General features: G+C 41.1%; 3 protein-coding genes across 4 annotated transcripts in view; 2 read left to right on the top strand and 1 right to left on the bottom strand.

The window, feature by feature from the left end:
- Window positions 1–6,792, bottom strand: part of akap9 (A kinase (PRKA) anchor protein 9) — a 60,338-nt gene extending 53,546 nt beyond the window's left edge. Inside the window, 1 exon segment of the mRNA XM_057354674.1 lies at window positions 6,556–6,792. Coding sequence (XP_057210657.1) covers window positions 6,556–6,606 — 51 coding nt within the window. The 5' untranslated portion in view covers window positions 6,607–6,792.
- A 1,983-nt stretch (window positions 6,793–8,775) lies between these two features.
- On the top strand, window positions 8,776–11,824 carry LOC130566899 (transcription termination factor 1a, mitochondrial). Of its 2 annotated transcripts, none has more exons than XM_057354724.1 (2): window positions 8,776–8,822; window positions 9,790–11,824. In XM_057354724.1, the coding sequence occupies exon 2, from the start codon at window positions 9,807–9,809 to the stop codon at window positions 10,935–10,937; it is 1,131 nt and encodes a 376-aa protein (XP_057210707.1). In that variant the 5' UTR covers window positions 8,776–8,822; window positions 9,790–9,806; the 3' UTR covers window positions 10,938–11,824. The 2 variants fall into 2 exon arrangements, with proteins under 2 accessions (XP_057210707.1, XP_057210708.1); XM_057354725.1 differs by having other exon boundaries at window positions 8,789–8,818.
- A 107-nt stretch (window positions 11,825–11,931) lies between these two features.
- dus3l (dihydrouridine synthase 3-like (S. cerevisiae)) lies at window positions 11,932–15,758 on the top strand. Its single transcript, XM_057354714.1, has 15 exons — window positions 11,932–12,041; window positions 12,326–12,402; window positions 12,476–12,698; window positions 12,790–13,224; window positions 13,314–13,397; window positions 13,489–13,530; window positions 13,884–14,036; window positions 14,105–14,221; window positions 14,305–14,370; window positions 14,465–14,575; window positions 14,646–14,742; window positions 14,901–14,976; window positions 15,050–15,238; window positions 15,344–15,472; window positions 15,555–15,758. The coding sequence occupies exons 2-15, from the start codon at window positions 12,350–12,352 to the stop codon at window positions 15,625–15,627; spliced, it is 1,848 nt and encodes a 615-aa protein (XP_057210697.1). The 5' UTR covers window positions 11,932–12,041; window positions 12,326–12,349; the 3' UTR covers window positions 15,628–15,758.
- Window positions 15,759–15,806: the final 48 nt, after the last annotated feature.

Genomic DNA, 15,806 nt, shown 5'->3' with positions numbered 1-15,806 from the left:
GAGAGAGAGAGAGAGAGAGAGAGGGAGAGAGAGAGAGAGAGAGAGAGAGAGAGATAGTGTTCAGACTAATGTATGTGTGCATTACACTCGAGTCCAGAGGTGACATGCACACAACACAACAAAGCCACACAGTTTCACCTTCTTTGTTAGGTAAATAACAGCAGAATAAACTGAGCCCAGATCAGACGCGCCCTATGGGATCAGAGCAGCAGGTCATGTCTGTGAACGTCTGAGATAGACGGAGGACTCCTGAGTCCTGTAAACAACACATCCCGAGGAAGAGAGACTGTCACTGCTTCATCTCACATCCAATATTATAACTATTCAAAATGATTGTCTTTTAAAAACTAATCTTATAAGATGATGAATGTCAGAATCAAATCAACATCTATCAACAGCGTTTCTTATTTATTTATTTTTTTGTGTGAAGCAGAGACATCTGTAAAGCTGTCATGGACATGAGTCTACTGGTATGAATCAAATCAGCCCTGATATCATCTGCTTTCAATCAAACCTTCAAGTATCTGCGGTGTGCTCCTTCACCATGTGTGCCAGAACGAGAACAGATCAAAGGCTGTCATTAATCTCAGGTTATCTCATCTCATCCCTGAGGAGACTGACCTCAGTTTACAGTGAATGTAGGTCTGTTGGGATAGTCATCCTCATCTGACACATTCATGTCCAAATTAACCCTCAATTCTTAATGTCAATAAACACAATATTCATCAATATAGTAAATATTAAAGGTCGACTGATTCAGGGTTTTTTCAGTTGTCGATAGGGTCATGTCAATATCTATATCTGTTAGGAGATACTGAAGAGTTTGACATTCATGATGAAGATAAACTTAAAATATCAGCTGATTAAATCACCATAAACATAAACACAACAGAGACGGTGAGAGGAGATCTCACATCACAAGACACACATCACTAAACCAACGGAAAAACGTGTGAAATAATTACAGACAACAGATAACACGGGCATGTTAACACATACGTGAGCGACGCGTGTGTTAATGAAGATCATGACGGTGGCGTGTGTTGGAGGTTTTGAATTATGCTGTCCGCTTTTTAAGTCAGTTGCATCAAATCTTAGATGGCTCTAATTTAAAGGGACACTTCACCCAAAAATGAAAATCATTTCCTCACCTTTGAGTTGTTCCAAATGTGTATGAATGTCTTTGTTCTGATGAACACAGAGAAAGATATTTGGAAGAATGCTTATAACCAGACAGATTTCAAGCCTCATTGACTCCCATAGTAGGAAAAATTACTATATCATTTTTGTTGTTCTGTTGAACAGAAAAGTTGTGTTTTTGAAGAATGTAGGACAGCAAACAGTTCTGGGGCACTTTTGACTACCATTGTTTTTTTCCTACTATGGGAGTCAATGGGTGTTGAGATCTGTTTGGTTATAAGCATTCTTCCAAATATCTTTCTCTGTCTTCATCAGAACAAAGACATTTATACACATTTGGAACAACTCGAAGGTGAGTACATGATGACAGGATTTTCATTTTGGGTGAACTGTCCCTTTAAGACAAAAAATTAAGACTGGACTGACTTTGTGCTTTACAGTAGCAAATATTTTAATAAATGGACAATAAGAAGAGGAAGAGCTTTCAAAGACCAATAAAATTCACCGGAAGTCTTATGAAAATGCTGGAGATTTATTTTGTGTAGATCTTTGATGGTTTGTGAAACTGACCAATTTACACTATTAATGTTCTCAGTTACTGTAGTCCAAGCCTTGTTTTTATTAGTTTTTGCACTGTAATTACAAAATTTGTTCATTTAAGTTGATTTGGCAGCATTGTATTCCTCTAATACGCCAATATTTTCAGCAAAGAAAAGCTGGGTTAATGCCTACTGTCGGCCATTTTGTTTTAAATTGTTCAATACCTTCCTTTTACTACAATTTAGACTGTTTTACTAAAGACTACCATGAGCTTATTTTATCTTTCTTCATAAACTTTAGTTGGTCAGACAAATTCTTAGATAGTGTCTTAAAATCACGGCTGTTTATGCAACCGGCCCCTGGTTTTACTGCAGTATCTCTCAATGAGACGGGCTGTGTTTATTGGCCAAGACAATTATCCCAGCAGACGATTGATGGGATTAACAAAAGTGTGTGTGTGTGCGTGTGTGTGTGTGGACTTGGTTTTTATATGTTAGTGGGGACCTAAACCTGAATACACACCAACACATGCGGACTCGTGTCACCATGGGGACCAAAATTGAGGTCCCCATGGGCACAAAAGCTAATAAATTGTACAGAACGATAATTTTTGAAAATCTAAAAATGCAAAAAGTGTTCTATGATCTTTAGGTTTAGGGGTTGGGTTGGGGATAGAATATACAGTTTGTACAGTATACAACTCATTACGCCAATGGACTGTCCCCACGGAGATAATAAAACGTGTGTGTGTGTCTTTGTGTGCGTGTGTGCGTGCGTGTGTGCGCGCGTGTACTCCAGGCCTGACCTCTTGTTAACTAATGCTTTTAGCCTACAACCACAACACACACACACACACATACGAGACCCAATTAACGCCCTCAGATCTGATGAACGCACAAAACCCTTTCATGGCATACTGAGAGGGAACAATCGATTAGGAATAATGAAACAGAATTAGCATTAAAGGAAAGAGACGTTTGGTTCAGTGCTCCTTAGACTAGGATCCACAGCCAAATGATCCATCAACAAACTCAAAGAGCTGATGAGAAAGACATTACACCCAGAATCAACCAGCAGCACCTCTAAAATAAACAATTATTTACTGAAACAAAATGAACAAATCATAAACAACAGATAATTCATTAAAGCCATTATGAGTAAATTCATAAAAGCCATTATCAGAATGATAATGTGCGCACACACACATTACTTGTGTAAGCAATAAGCAGAATTTCTCATGAACTGAAATCATTTATGACTCGCCATCTTTTCAAACAACATTTAAAGGAGCTGTATGTAATACTTTTACTGTATTAAATCAAAACAATACCTTAATATGTTCGTAGACATTTAGGAAACATCCTACGTTCATTGGTTTGCCTAAAGAACAATGCTACAGCCAGTTATTCCACTCTGAAATGTGCGTTCCGTGAAATGTTTTAAGACTTCCAGTTCCATCGCTCTAGGGGTTTTTGAATGGGTTTTTGGTAAATCGCCTGAAATGAGGTCTGTGGTAAACAAAACCTCAAAATATTTAAACGTTTTATTCTATGACATAAAACACACCAATTATAACACGCTTGTCATTCATTCACGGAGTAATTACTCACCAGGGAACACATTTTTAATCAAGTTTGAAAGAGTTTTCGGAGGCTTGGTGGTGGTGATGTTGATATCGACCTACCTTAAGTGTAGTCTGTTTATAGCATTGTGTTAGCTTTTTACATCTGCCCGTTGTATTTTGGCTTCAAAGGTAACAAATGTTGTGTTCATTTGTATTAATTAGTGTTAATTATTAGAGCTTATTTTCTAGCGATCTTCCAAAAGTCAATGGGAAAAGTCCATAGGTGTCAATGTTATATACGGCTCCTTTAATCAATGCTTTGGAATCTAGTTTTATGATGGGTGAAAACTCTAAAATATCATCATAGGAATCATGTAAGGAAAATGCTTTGTGACTCTAAAGGGGAAGTGATGTCCTGTTAAATATTTGTGCGGTGCTGACGAGCTAAAATGTCATCTTATTTACATAAGTGATAAGTTGATAAGACACGTTATGATCATTCCTGATGAACCTGTGGGTCATCATCACATTACCACAAACACCACAAAACGTGAGACACACCCTTTCAAACATATTCCTTCACATCAGTGGGATTAGAACATGAATCCACAGAGCTGTTGTTGTGTTTGTTCGATCATGTATTAAAGACACATCTGAATTCTCAAATGTACTCTGTTGAGGATGTGTGTGTGATACATGCATTGGGACTGTGAGAACGTCTGAGATAGAGTGAGGACTCCTCTGACCAAACAAACAGCACATCTGACCACACACATGACCTGACACATCACTGTGAGGACGAGTGGAAGTGCAGAACTCACGTGTCAGAGGTCAGGGGTCGTCTGATGACCCGTCCACAGCCTATGAGAGCGTCTGTTCGGATGACAATATAAACTCAAAACAGTCATTTAAAGACGATCGGACTGGACGTAGATCCGCAAGAGCAACACAGAGCAATCGACTAAATGCTTTAAAGGAATAGTTCACCTTCAAAATGAAAATTCTTTTCCGAAAATGCCTTTTTGTCATTTTAAAACCGTTCTTTCTTCTGCAGAACACAAAAGACGATATTTTGAAAAATGTCGATAACAGAAAACTGTGGGTCTTCATTGAAGTCAATGGGGACCAACGGTTTCCAGTTAACAACGTTTGAACTTTTCCTTTAATGCTCTCACTGGACAAACAAGAGTTAAATTCTGTTGATCAGCAGCTGAAGTTAAGACATGTGTTAGCATTTCCTTTAAGTGTTGGAGAAATGATGAATCATTCTGAATCATGTCCCTCTATCACAAATGTCTTTGTTCAGAGGGTCCTGACATTTCTAAAGGGCTGCAAATATAAAGAGGCTTTGCACAACTCAATTGCACCTGCTCCGTTTCTGTCAGAGCCGTTTCAAGGTTCTCAGAGAGGTTTGGGAGAATTCAGAACAATGCAAAACACTCCAGCTTTATTGTTACATGCGGCCGCTGCGGGTTACCATAGAAATTAGATGACATGTAGATGGACAAAGCCCGGATGAAGTCACATGAGCCATGACCAGACAACACGAGACAAACAGACAGAACTGATGATGACATTCTTCAAGACATTATTTCCTCAACAGGGCTGGACACAAAGGACTGCCCGATGGCCCGGGGCCAGCTTGGGAGATCCTCGGGCCAGTTGAGAGAGCTGTCACTTGCCCGATCGGGCCAGTGCTGTATCGTCACGGGAAATTATCATTTGTACGTTTTTAAGACTTGCCTTTTTAAATATTTCCAAGAAGATGCAAAAGAGGACTGGATTCGCAAGCGGCTGGAATGCCAAGCAAAATACTGAATTGAGTTCTCTTTCACGTCTTCTTACTCTTAATCAGACATATCGACACAAAATTATGCCAAAACCCCAATATTACCAATTATCCTTAATAAAGTAATCAATTATGTCTTACTGGAACAAATCGCATGTGGAAACAAGACGCGCGTGTTACATTTTATAAGATCCGTGCATCTCTTAAACAAATTCAAATTAGCAACAAACAAAAAAACAACAACAACAGAGTTAATAACATTAGTTAATATTCTGGATTTTAAATGAACAGAATATTTGAATCAGAATTCATATATTATTAGGGCTGCAGGATTAATCGTATTTTAATCGTGATAACGATAATTAATCAATTATTAATTATTATTAATGTAATTATTAATTAATAATTAATCAATAAAGCAAGCACAAAACTCCCGATAAGGTCAGAAAATAATCGCAAATCTTGTATCTTTTAAACTGCCACTTTACAGGAAATAAATATTTCTAATATTTTAATAATTTTTTGCAAAACCTACACATGAAGGGTGACCACTGACCAATAGTAATAACTTATAAAAAACAAGGAATTTCATGTTTCATTCCGAAGGTCAGAAAATGTTAATTTGGAGTGTTCAGATGATTGATTGCGTGCTTTGAAATACGGTGTTGAGGAAGATCAACGGCAGCAGATTATAACATATTCATTGGCTGTAAAGTATAGACCTAATAAACACGCTGAAGTGACATTAAAAACTAAAGTTCTGAACTGACAAAATAATCGTGTTTATTAATCCGGATTATAATGTCGCGCAAAATAATCATGATTATCATTTACCCATGATAGTGCAGCCCTATACATTATAATAAACAATGAGTGAGCAGAATGTAGTGTTGGTGTGATGAGGGCAGGTTATCACGACTGCATCGAGAGGCCTGAAGATATGAAGCGATGCAACTCATGGACACTTTCTGTTTGCATTGGCCTGAAAATCCAGTTTCACAAGCTCATCCACAAGTTCACACACGGACACACACTACATGTGTATCAACTAAACCTCATACTGTCAGAGTGATATCACATCACAACTCTCTGTAAGTGTAGCATTACCTCAGAAGCATTAGGCTATATTAAATCAATACATGAGAGAGGAGAATGTTCAGAGGACTGACTACTGACACACAACACATGAAATCACACAAACATCTCAACACACACACACATACTAAAACACTGTTCTACAGCTACAGTCAATGACAGCCGTGAGGTAAATGTCATATGTTGAGGTAAATTAAATTCTATCAATGAGGTAAAGCTCAGGTATATTCAACTCTCGATGAGGTCAATTTCAGCAGTACTTCAGCAATATGAAGTAATTTGAGGTCATAATCATACTCAGTCATATTCTGGGGTAACGTTAAATGTCATATTTTGAGGTAAAGTCCAGCTCTGAGGTAAAGTGAAGGTCATTTCCCACATAAGCTTTAAATCATCAGCGGTGAGGTAAATATGTGTCGAATCTCACCTTAGCTTTGCCGGCCTGTAGTTTCTTCTGTCGCTCGTCGTCCTCCATCATCTCTGCGGTCCCTGCGGCTTTAACACGGACACACGCGCGTCAGAAACACGCCACACACGCACACACACTACACGTGCACGGCTGTCATGAGTGTCCGCTCCGGTCCGGTTCGGCCGGTACAGCTGTGGTGTTTACTCTGCGCTTTATTCGGGCTTTACGGCCACAGTCGCCGCCATGTTTCTCCACGTAAACACACGAGACTTCATGCGCGGTGACGTCAGGACGCGAGAGCACACCACGCACTGGAGTCTGAACTGGTGCCTATTTCAAACGCTACCAACAGTTAATAGATGAGATTAAATTGTGTGTACTTATATTGACTTGTATATGTTTATATTGTTCTTTAGATATCAGCGTCAGATAATAAACATTCTTGCTCTAAATACAGTTATTAACCATATTTTGTAAACACTATTTAAGCTTGTCTCTTCATGTTATCTCACTCTATTTGATTCAGTCGAGCACATGTCAAGGCAATTAAAGTGTCAATATTTAGACAGATGTAATGATGTCATGGGGATGTCATGAGAGAGGTGAATATTATTGAGTATACGTGCGTGTGCGCGTGCGCGTGCGCGTGCTGTTGAGTGTACCTGCAGCGGTGGGTGATGGTGGTCTGTTACTCCCGCGGCTGACCGGAGCAGAACAGCTGATGGTTTGACAGATCTTGAGTTCCACCCATCTTCTCCTGGACATTCTTCACTCTCCTCGGCTGAAGTGAGCTTCACCTGTGAACTGTTCTGATGCTCGAGCTCCAGAAACCCTCAATGTTAGTCCTGTACATTATTCATGTGAGAGTGTCCGGTTCACAAACCCCTCTGAGAGAGAGAGACAACTACAGCTACTGCATCACTTACTCATATAAAAATACTCTAGAGAATGATCTTCTGCAGTCTGTTTGAGCATTTAAATAAGTATTTTCAAAAAAGACATGTTGATCGGACAGATCAGAGCTTCTGAAGGCTTTTACCACTGAGAAATGATCTCTACATTCACTAAACTGAATTATAAAACCTCAGAACATGACAAAAACCATTGACACATGATGTGTGTGTTTATATATATATATACTGTATATATATATGTATTTGTGTTTTTCTGTGGATACAATGTAAAGTAGGCCTATAAGTAAAAATAAACTTGGCTCTGTATACTGTGATAGGCTATATGAGACCAGTTTTGTTTTACTGCACTTTTTGTTGTCCTTGTGTTGTTCCAATTGCTTCCATTGTTTCCCTCATCTGTAGGTCACTTTGGATAAAAGCGTCTGCTAAATGACTCAGTGTAAATGTAAGTAAAATGCAGTGTAAGTTGGATAAAACCGTCTGCCAAATGTATCAATGTCAATGATAGCACATCTCTGATTTGGTCTTTGATGAGAAATGTTTGAGTTCCTTTTGAGATCTCTGACTCTTGATTGTACGCTTTTTCTAGCTGTCTGGGGAAGTCTGAGCACAGTTTGAGACATTTTCAAGATATTCTCAGAGATAAAGTTTGTCTTTTGCAGGAGAAACATTTGAAAAGTAGATTGTTGCTTTAACAGCTGAGATATTCACGAGATTGAATTGATGATTGTGAGCGACTGTTGCGAGTAAAACCTAAAGCTCGTGGGTCTTATGGAGGTTTACGAGCAGGGGAAACTCTATCAGTCTTCAGTCACACTGAGACCGATGTTAATAATGAAAGAGATGTGAGGAGGCTGAATCAAATATTCATGAGACACATGGAGAATGATGCTTGAGGAGAGACCCTGCGCTCAAGAGCAGTCCTCGGAGAGCATCTTCACCCAATATATTCATCAGCGCTTCCTTCCATTCTACGTTTCCTTCATCTTTAACATACAGTCACCCAAATCATGTCATTATGAAATTTTCATACTTTCTCTATGTAACAGAATACGGGATTTTAAAGCTCGAGGAGCTTTGATCATACGAGAGACAATTCTATTACCTTCTGAAGATACAAAAACATCTTTCAGTTATTAAAGATCCTTCTGGATGTGGATAAGGGCTGTATTATGTACTATGTATGGTAAAACCTCTCTTTTCTGTATAATAATGTTGCGACGTTGAAAGTGATTGTCATGGTCCTCTGGTGTCGTGTTGAAGTCATTACAGTTGCGATTCCTGTACAGCAGGTGGCGCTGTCACACAATCTGCTCATCGCAGACAAACACTGATGAAGAAAACACACATTCACATGTTTACATCTGGTAGGTAGGTGACACATTTATGAACACGTTTATTCATCTGAAGTGGTTTTGTTATAGTAAAAGTCTAGCGTGTTTACTAACTCATGACTGTCGATGAACGTTAGCTCTGTTTACGTATTTATAGAAAACTCTTCTGTTTATGTCGTTTATATTGTTCTTTTTTAATCTACTTGTATGGGTTGGTAAAATACATTTACTGTTTAGCTCTTAGGCAAATGTCAAATACTCTTTCATTTGAATGTTGTTTGGATAAAAACGTCTGATAAATGAGCAAATGTCAATGTAAATTGTAGCGTGTTTTATTTTTAATCAAATTGTTTGTAGATAACGTGGTTAAAGTGCATTAAACATTAGATTCTTGATCTTTTTTAATTAAAAGAGTTTTTCTGATGATAGTTGAATATAACTACAGTCTTGTTAAAATGCATCAATGACACGTAAAGGGACAGTTCACCCACAAACGAAGAATCTGACACGAATTTCTCACCCTCAGGTTGTTCCAAACCTGTATATTTCTTTGTTTGGTTGAACACAAAGAAAGATATTTGGAAGAATGTTTGGAAGCGACTGAGATTTCTGGGTCACCGCTGACTACCGTAGTAGAAAAAAACGATTGTATAGTTTTCTTGTTCTGTTCAACACAAAATAAGATATTTTGACTAATTTAGGAACACAAAGTGTTCTGGGGCATAGGATACATTTTTTCTACTATGGTAGTCAATCTTTTTTCCAAATATCTTTCTTTGTGTTTAACAGAAGTAATACATTTATACAGGTTGGAACAACTTGAGGTTGAGTAATTCATGACAGAATTTTCATTTTTGGGTGAACTGTCCCTTTCATCATATGAGCTATTGGTTTGTGACAATCGATTTAATACAATCCTGTTCCAAAGTTGACATATACAAGTTAGTATATCTGCACATTCAGCATGTGAGTAAACTGAAGTAATGTGTCTGCTGTGATGTCAGGGATGGAGCGGTGGTGAATGATGGCACAGAAGCGGATGGTTTCGGTCCTGTGGTCCATCGGGAGATCCAGTGCTCACCGTCACGCCTTCATTCCGATGTCTCGATACTGCAGCTCCAGTCCAATCACCCAGAAACCTCCTCCGCTTCACTCGGAGAACGAATCTCTTCTGGAGAACCTCTCCAGCATGGGTGTGGACCTCACCATGGCCCGTCGACGGCAGCCGGGCGTTCTGCGAAAGCTCCTCACCAACGAACAAGGTCTGGCTCAGTTCCTGAAGAGTAAAGGTGCCGATCAGCAGACCATCGGCAGCATCATCTCTCGTTTCCCTCGATCCATCACACGCTCGTGCGAGCACCTGGAGGAACGCTGGAAGCTCTGGAGAAACATCTTCAAAAGCGACAGCGAGGTGATTGGAATTCTGTCGAGGTCACCCGAGTCTTTTTTCCGTTCCAGCGACAATGAAAACCTGCAGGAGAACATCACTTTCCTGAGATCTCTGGGAATCACTCCTAAAGATCTGCACCGGCTGCTCACCACGGCACCGCGGACGTTCTCCAACAGCGTGGAGCTCAACAGGAACATGGTGGAACTTCTCCAGGGCATTTGCTTGAGTCTGGGTGGAAAAGATCACGAACACTTTGCCAAAACTATCATCTCTAAGAACTTGTACATCCTGATCCGCAGCACCAATCGAGTGAAAGCCAACGTGAACTTTCTGCTGAGCTCGCTGAGATTGAGTCACGCAGAGGCGCTGCTTTTACTGCAGAGTCACGGCGCTCAGATCCTGGACCTGTCACATGAGAGTCTGAAGCGAAACTTCAAGAACCTGCAGGTGAAACTTCAGTGTCTGGGCTGCAGTAAAGCCGACTTGAAGAAGATGATTCTCAATTACTCGCTCGTGCTCTTCATCTCATCAGAACGTCTGAATGAGAAACTGGGCTGTCTGATGGACGCTGGGATTCACATCCATCAGATCATACAGAAACCAAAGGTTCTTGACTTCAGTCTGGACATTCTGAAGCAGCGACTGCAGGATCTCAGCAGACTGGGTTATGACTTTCAGAAGAACGGCATCGCGGTCTTAGACTCCAGCAAAAAACGATTTCATGCTAAAATAGAGAGACTGGGCCCTCCATCGGAACTCTGATGGTTTCTCACCTGAATGAAAAAGCCATGTCAACCTTGTGCTGTTTCTACTGTATGAATAATGAACAAATAAATCTCATGCTCAGGAACACTGTGAATGTTTTCTGCTTCATACCTTTACATTAATATTCAAACTCAACTTATTTTGAGATATTATTGTGTACGTCTGCTCCTTCTGTGGGAATCGTGAGACCATATTTACATTACCACTAAAACGCTCTGCTAACGAACATCCCTCACGTACCTGCTCTGGATCTGTCTCACGGTGGTGGGATGGTCTGCCTGTTGCTACAAGATCAGCAGCATCTTTAAAAATCATCTTTTAAGAATTTAAGAATCCTTAGAGTTATGAGGACAAAAGATGGTGTCGAAACACATCTCTGACGTCAACACCTGACCCAGTATTACAGACTTCTCTTTATTTTTCTACCTTTTCTACTGCTTCTTCTATCCTTACTCACTCAAAACTTTGTCTAGGGAAATTTCTTGTATGTTGCATGTTTTTCCACCACAGTAGGAAAAAGTATTGGATCATTGTTTGATCCGGTTGAGCACAGAATGAGATTTTTTGAAGAATTTATAAAAGCAAACAGTTCTGGGGCACATTTCACTACCCTTTTAATTGGTCCTACTATGGTAGTCAATGATGTCCCAGAAATGTCAGTTGCTAACATTCTTCCAAATATCTTCTTTGTACAAATGCTCAGATTTTATAACTCTGTTTTAATTTGTTAAATCCTAAAGTTTACATTTAACATATATTCATTTGGCAGACGCTTTTATCCAAAGCGACTTACAATGCATTATACTATACATGTGTATCTAAGTATGTGGGGTCGATCCCATGACCGTGGCGTTGCTAGCGCCATGCTCTTAAAGTTGTTTATTTACAGGGTTAAAATGTGCTGTCAGATCGCAGATTATAAGCATAAAATATTATAATAACTGATACGTGTATGAAGGATTTTGTTTTGTAGTAACTAGACAGTGCTGAGGCGGAAGTGAGGTGCACGCGCTGTCGCGCTCGTGTTTCCAGCCGGACGCGTTAAAGTGAAGCACAGGTTCAGTCCGCATGTACACAGAGAGAGATAAACTTCATCGTTAGGTGAGTGTTAATCAGTTATTATTAATCTGCTCTGTGATTGAGGTTTGATATGAAGTATTCTCTTATAACGTTAGTCGTGGTTTAGCTTTTCTAAAATAATAATTTCTCTCTCTCTCTTTAGAAGATCAAAAACAAGACCTTTTTGCCGCTGTACCTTTATGTTAATGAGCTCTGTTGTGATTGGCTGATCTCTGTGTAGCGCTGTCAATCATCAGAGTAAATGTAAATATGGGGATTATACCGTATGTTAAAGAGCTGACTGCGCGTGCGCGTGTCTCGTGCAGGTTGTTGTGTATTTTGCTGTCAGGATGGAGTCTGCCGCTGTGGAGGCTGAGAAAGGAGCTGCTGCTATTAAAGAACAGTGAGTGTGATGATGCTGATGCTGATCTCTGATCTGTGTGTCATGAATAACTGTGTGTCTGACGCATGAACAGATTCCTCACCAGTAAAGAGAACTTCTATGAGTTTCTGGAATCGGGCTGGACGGGTCGAAAGGATGATGAAGCAAACAAAGAAGAACCGGAGCAGAAGAGAATGAAGCTGGACAAAGATGGAGACAAACAAGAGAAGAGGAAAATGAGAGGACAGAATAAATCCAGACCTCACACGAAACCTCAGAGTTATGAGGACAAAAGATTGTGTCCATCCATCATTCAGGTATCGACACAAACACACAGTCATGATCAGATGTCCAATGTTCTGTGTGTGTGTGTTCATGTTTAATCATCAGGGTTCACGTCTCCTGCAGGAGCGAGAAACCAAATGTGTGTTCGGTGAGAAGTGTCGCTTCATTCATGACGTGTCCGAGTACATGTCGGGTAAACCCGAGGACCTGGGCCATCAGTGTTACCTGTACAACACCTTCGGCAAATGTCATTACGGGCTCACCTGCAGGTTTGCCAAAGCTCACATCAGCCCGGATCTGAAGAACGTGGTGAACGAAGATCTGCACAAACGCTTCACCGCCAAAGAGACGGTCAGAAACCATCTGGACAAAGAGCTCCAGAAACGCCTGCGGAAGAAACAGGTGGCGTTCACAGGAGCCGAGGCTTATCTGAAAACCATCGTCAGAGGAAAGAAACCAGAGAAGAAGAGCACAGATGAGTGTTCGCCGGAGGAAACCCACAGCTGCACACCAAACACAACGACTGATGCTCCTGAGGATCAAGAAACACAACAGGAGGTGACGCAACGCAACATCACATCAACCGTCAGAGCGCTCGCGGGAGAATATCTAATCATGTCAATCACACACATGTGTTTAAACTGCAGGACGACAGGAACGCTCCTGTGAAGACCACGGGGCCGATAACAGATGATGACATCATCAAACTGCGACCCTGTGAGAAGAAGCAGGTGTGTTATCACTGAACTAACTCTACGTTCAGTCACACTACAGTTTAGAGTGAGATTCATAATGTTTTTATTATGATCCGTGTGTCCTCAGGTGGACTTCAGAGACAAACTCTATCTGGCTCCACTTACCACGGTACTCTTACATCATCACTGCTGTGTTCTCAATTGAATTGCACGTGTCACTCACTCACTCACTCACTCACTCACTCACTCACTCACTCACTCTCTCTCTCTCTCTCTCACTCTCTCTCTCTCACTCACTCACTCACTCACTCTCTCTCTCTCTCTCTCTCACACTCTCTCTCTCTCTCTCTCTCTCTCTCACACTCTCTCTCTCTCTCTCTCACTCACTCACTCACTCACTCTCTCTCACACTCTCTCTCTCACACTCTCTCTCTCTCTCTCTCTCTCACACTCTCTCTCTCTCTCACTCTCTCTCTCTCACTCACTCACTCACTCTCTCTCTCACTCTCTTTTTTTTGTCAGTGTGGGAATCTGCCGTTCCGTCGCATATGCAAGCGTTTGGGAGCGGACATCACGTGTGGTGAAATGGCCATGTGTACGAATCTTCTGCAGGGTCAGGCGTCTGAATGGGCTCTTCTCAAGAGACATGACACTGAAGATCTGTTCGGTGTTCAGGTACATAACACATTAACACACACACTGATGTTTAATTACATCATGATCCTCACACTGTTGTGTTGCAGTTGGAAGGTTGTTTTCCAGACAGCATGACCAGATGTGCTGAGCTGCTCAATCAAAACATCCATGTCGATTTTGTGGATATAAATTCCGGCTGTCCCATCGATCTCGTGTACAAGAAGGTAAATGCGCTCGTGTTATAGACCCGTCAGAGTCTGCTCGACGTGATGCGATGATGATGATGAAGTCAGCTCTGTTTCTTCAGGGTGGAGGCTGTGGCCTGATGACACGAAGCACTAAATTTGAGCAGATCGTGAGGGGGATGAACTCCGTGAGTGTGTGTGTGTGTGTGTGTGTGTGTGTGACGTACGGTTGTGTCAGGTGTGGCTGTGCTGTTGTCATGCGTGATGTTTGTTCCTCTGCAGGTTCTGGATGTTCCTTTGACTGTGAAAATCCGCACAGGTGTTCATCAGAACTCTAATACTGCACACAAGCTGATCCCAGAACTGAAGAAGTGGGGCGTGTCCATGATTACGGTATGATTAATGACATCATCAGGAATCTCTCTTCGTGAGGTTGTGTGTCATGATTCTTGTGTGTGTGAAGCTTCACGGCAGATCTCGCGAGCAGCGCTACACAAAACAGGCTGACTGGGAATACATCAACACCTGCTCCAATCTCGCCGCTCCTGTGCCGCTGTTCGGTAAAACCATCAATCATACGTCACATCACTGTCTTCTAGAACCGCATCTTATGTTAAAGTCAAGTTAATATAAAGCAAGAAAAGATGAGAAACTGAAGTAGTTCTACAGTAAGACGAGCAGAATATCACAGGTGCTGATGGGATCTGTGTGTTTGTAGGAAATGGAGATATTTTATCTTATGAAGATGCCATGAAGGCCAGAGAAACGGGCGTCTCAGGAATCATGATTGCCAGGTGAGTCTGACCGCCGCTGGTCTCTCGTGATGAATGAATGTATGTATGAATGAATGTGGTTGTGTTCCTGCAGGGGAGCTCTGATCAAGCCGTGGCTCTTCACTGAGGTTAAAGAGAACAGACACTGGGATATTTCTTCCAGCGAGCGTCTGGACATCCTCCGTGACTTCACCAACAACGGTCTCGAGCACTGGGGTTCAGACACACAGGGTGTAGAGAAGACCAGAAACTTCCTGCTGGAGTGGCTCTCCTTCCTGTGCAGGTGACACGCTTGTGGACATCAATAACTAAAGAAATGTTCTATATAACCCGTGTTTGGCCAGTCTTGATATTCTCGAGTGATGTTGTGATGTGTGGATGGATGCAGATATATTCCGGTGGGTTTGTTGGAGAGACCGCCTCAGAAGATCAACGAGCGTCCTCCCTTCTACATGGGTCGAGATTATCTGGAGTCTCTGATGGCCAGTCAACACGTGGGGGACTGGGTCAAAATCAGGTGAAACATTGAAGAAAAAAAAAGAAAAAGATGGATGACTGTTTGTTTTCATAACGTGTTGTTGTTTGTGTTGTTCTTGCAGTGAAATGCTGTTGGGTCCGGTACCTAAAAACTTCAGTTTCCTGCCCAAACACAAAGCAAACGCTTACAAATGAAGATGTGCTGATAAGTGATGGGTTTTATTTTCTGATCTTCATTTGATGCTGGGTTATTCACAATATGTTAAACTCAACATTGGTTTACGTTAAGAGTGAATTTATTTGAAATAAACGCATTAAAGACCGGAGACTGTCTCTCTGTGTGTGTGTGTGTGTGTGTGTGTGTGTGTGCGTGC

Source organism: Triplophysa rosa, linkage group LG16, assembly GCF_024868665.1.
Source record: "Triplophysa rosa linkage group LG16, Trosa_1v2, whole genome shotgun sequence".
Taxonomy (NCBI): Eukaryota; Metazoa; Chordata; class Actinopteri; order Cypriniformes; family Nemacheilidae; genus Triplophysa; species Triplophysa rosa.
Note: the sequence above shows the minus strand (reverse complement) of the source record. Positions and strands in the feature narration are given on the sequence as shown.

What these genes read in the sequence shown, in the direction of transcription:
- LOC130566899 (XM_057354724.1), top strand. Translation starts at nt 9,807, where the DNA reads ATGATGGCACAGAAGCGGATGGTTTCGGTCCTGTGGTCCATCGGGAGA.
- dus3l (XM_057354714.1), top strand. Translation starts at nt 12,350, where the DNA reads ATGGAGTCTGCCGCTGTGGAGGCTGAGAAAGGAGCTGCTGCTATTAAA. An exon ending in TGTGTCCATCCATCATTCAG is followed by an intron (nt 12,699 to 12,789) that starts GTATCGACACAA and finishes CGTCTCCTGCAG; the next exon opens with GAGCGAGAAACCAAATGTGT. An exon ending in ATCAAGAAACACAACAGGAG is followed by an intron (nt 13,225 to 13,313) that starts GTGACGCAACGC and finishes TTTAAACTGCAG; the next exon opens with GACGACAGGAACGCTCCTGT.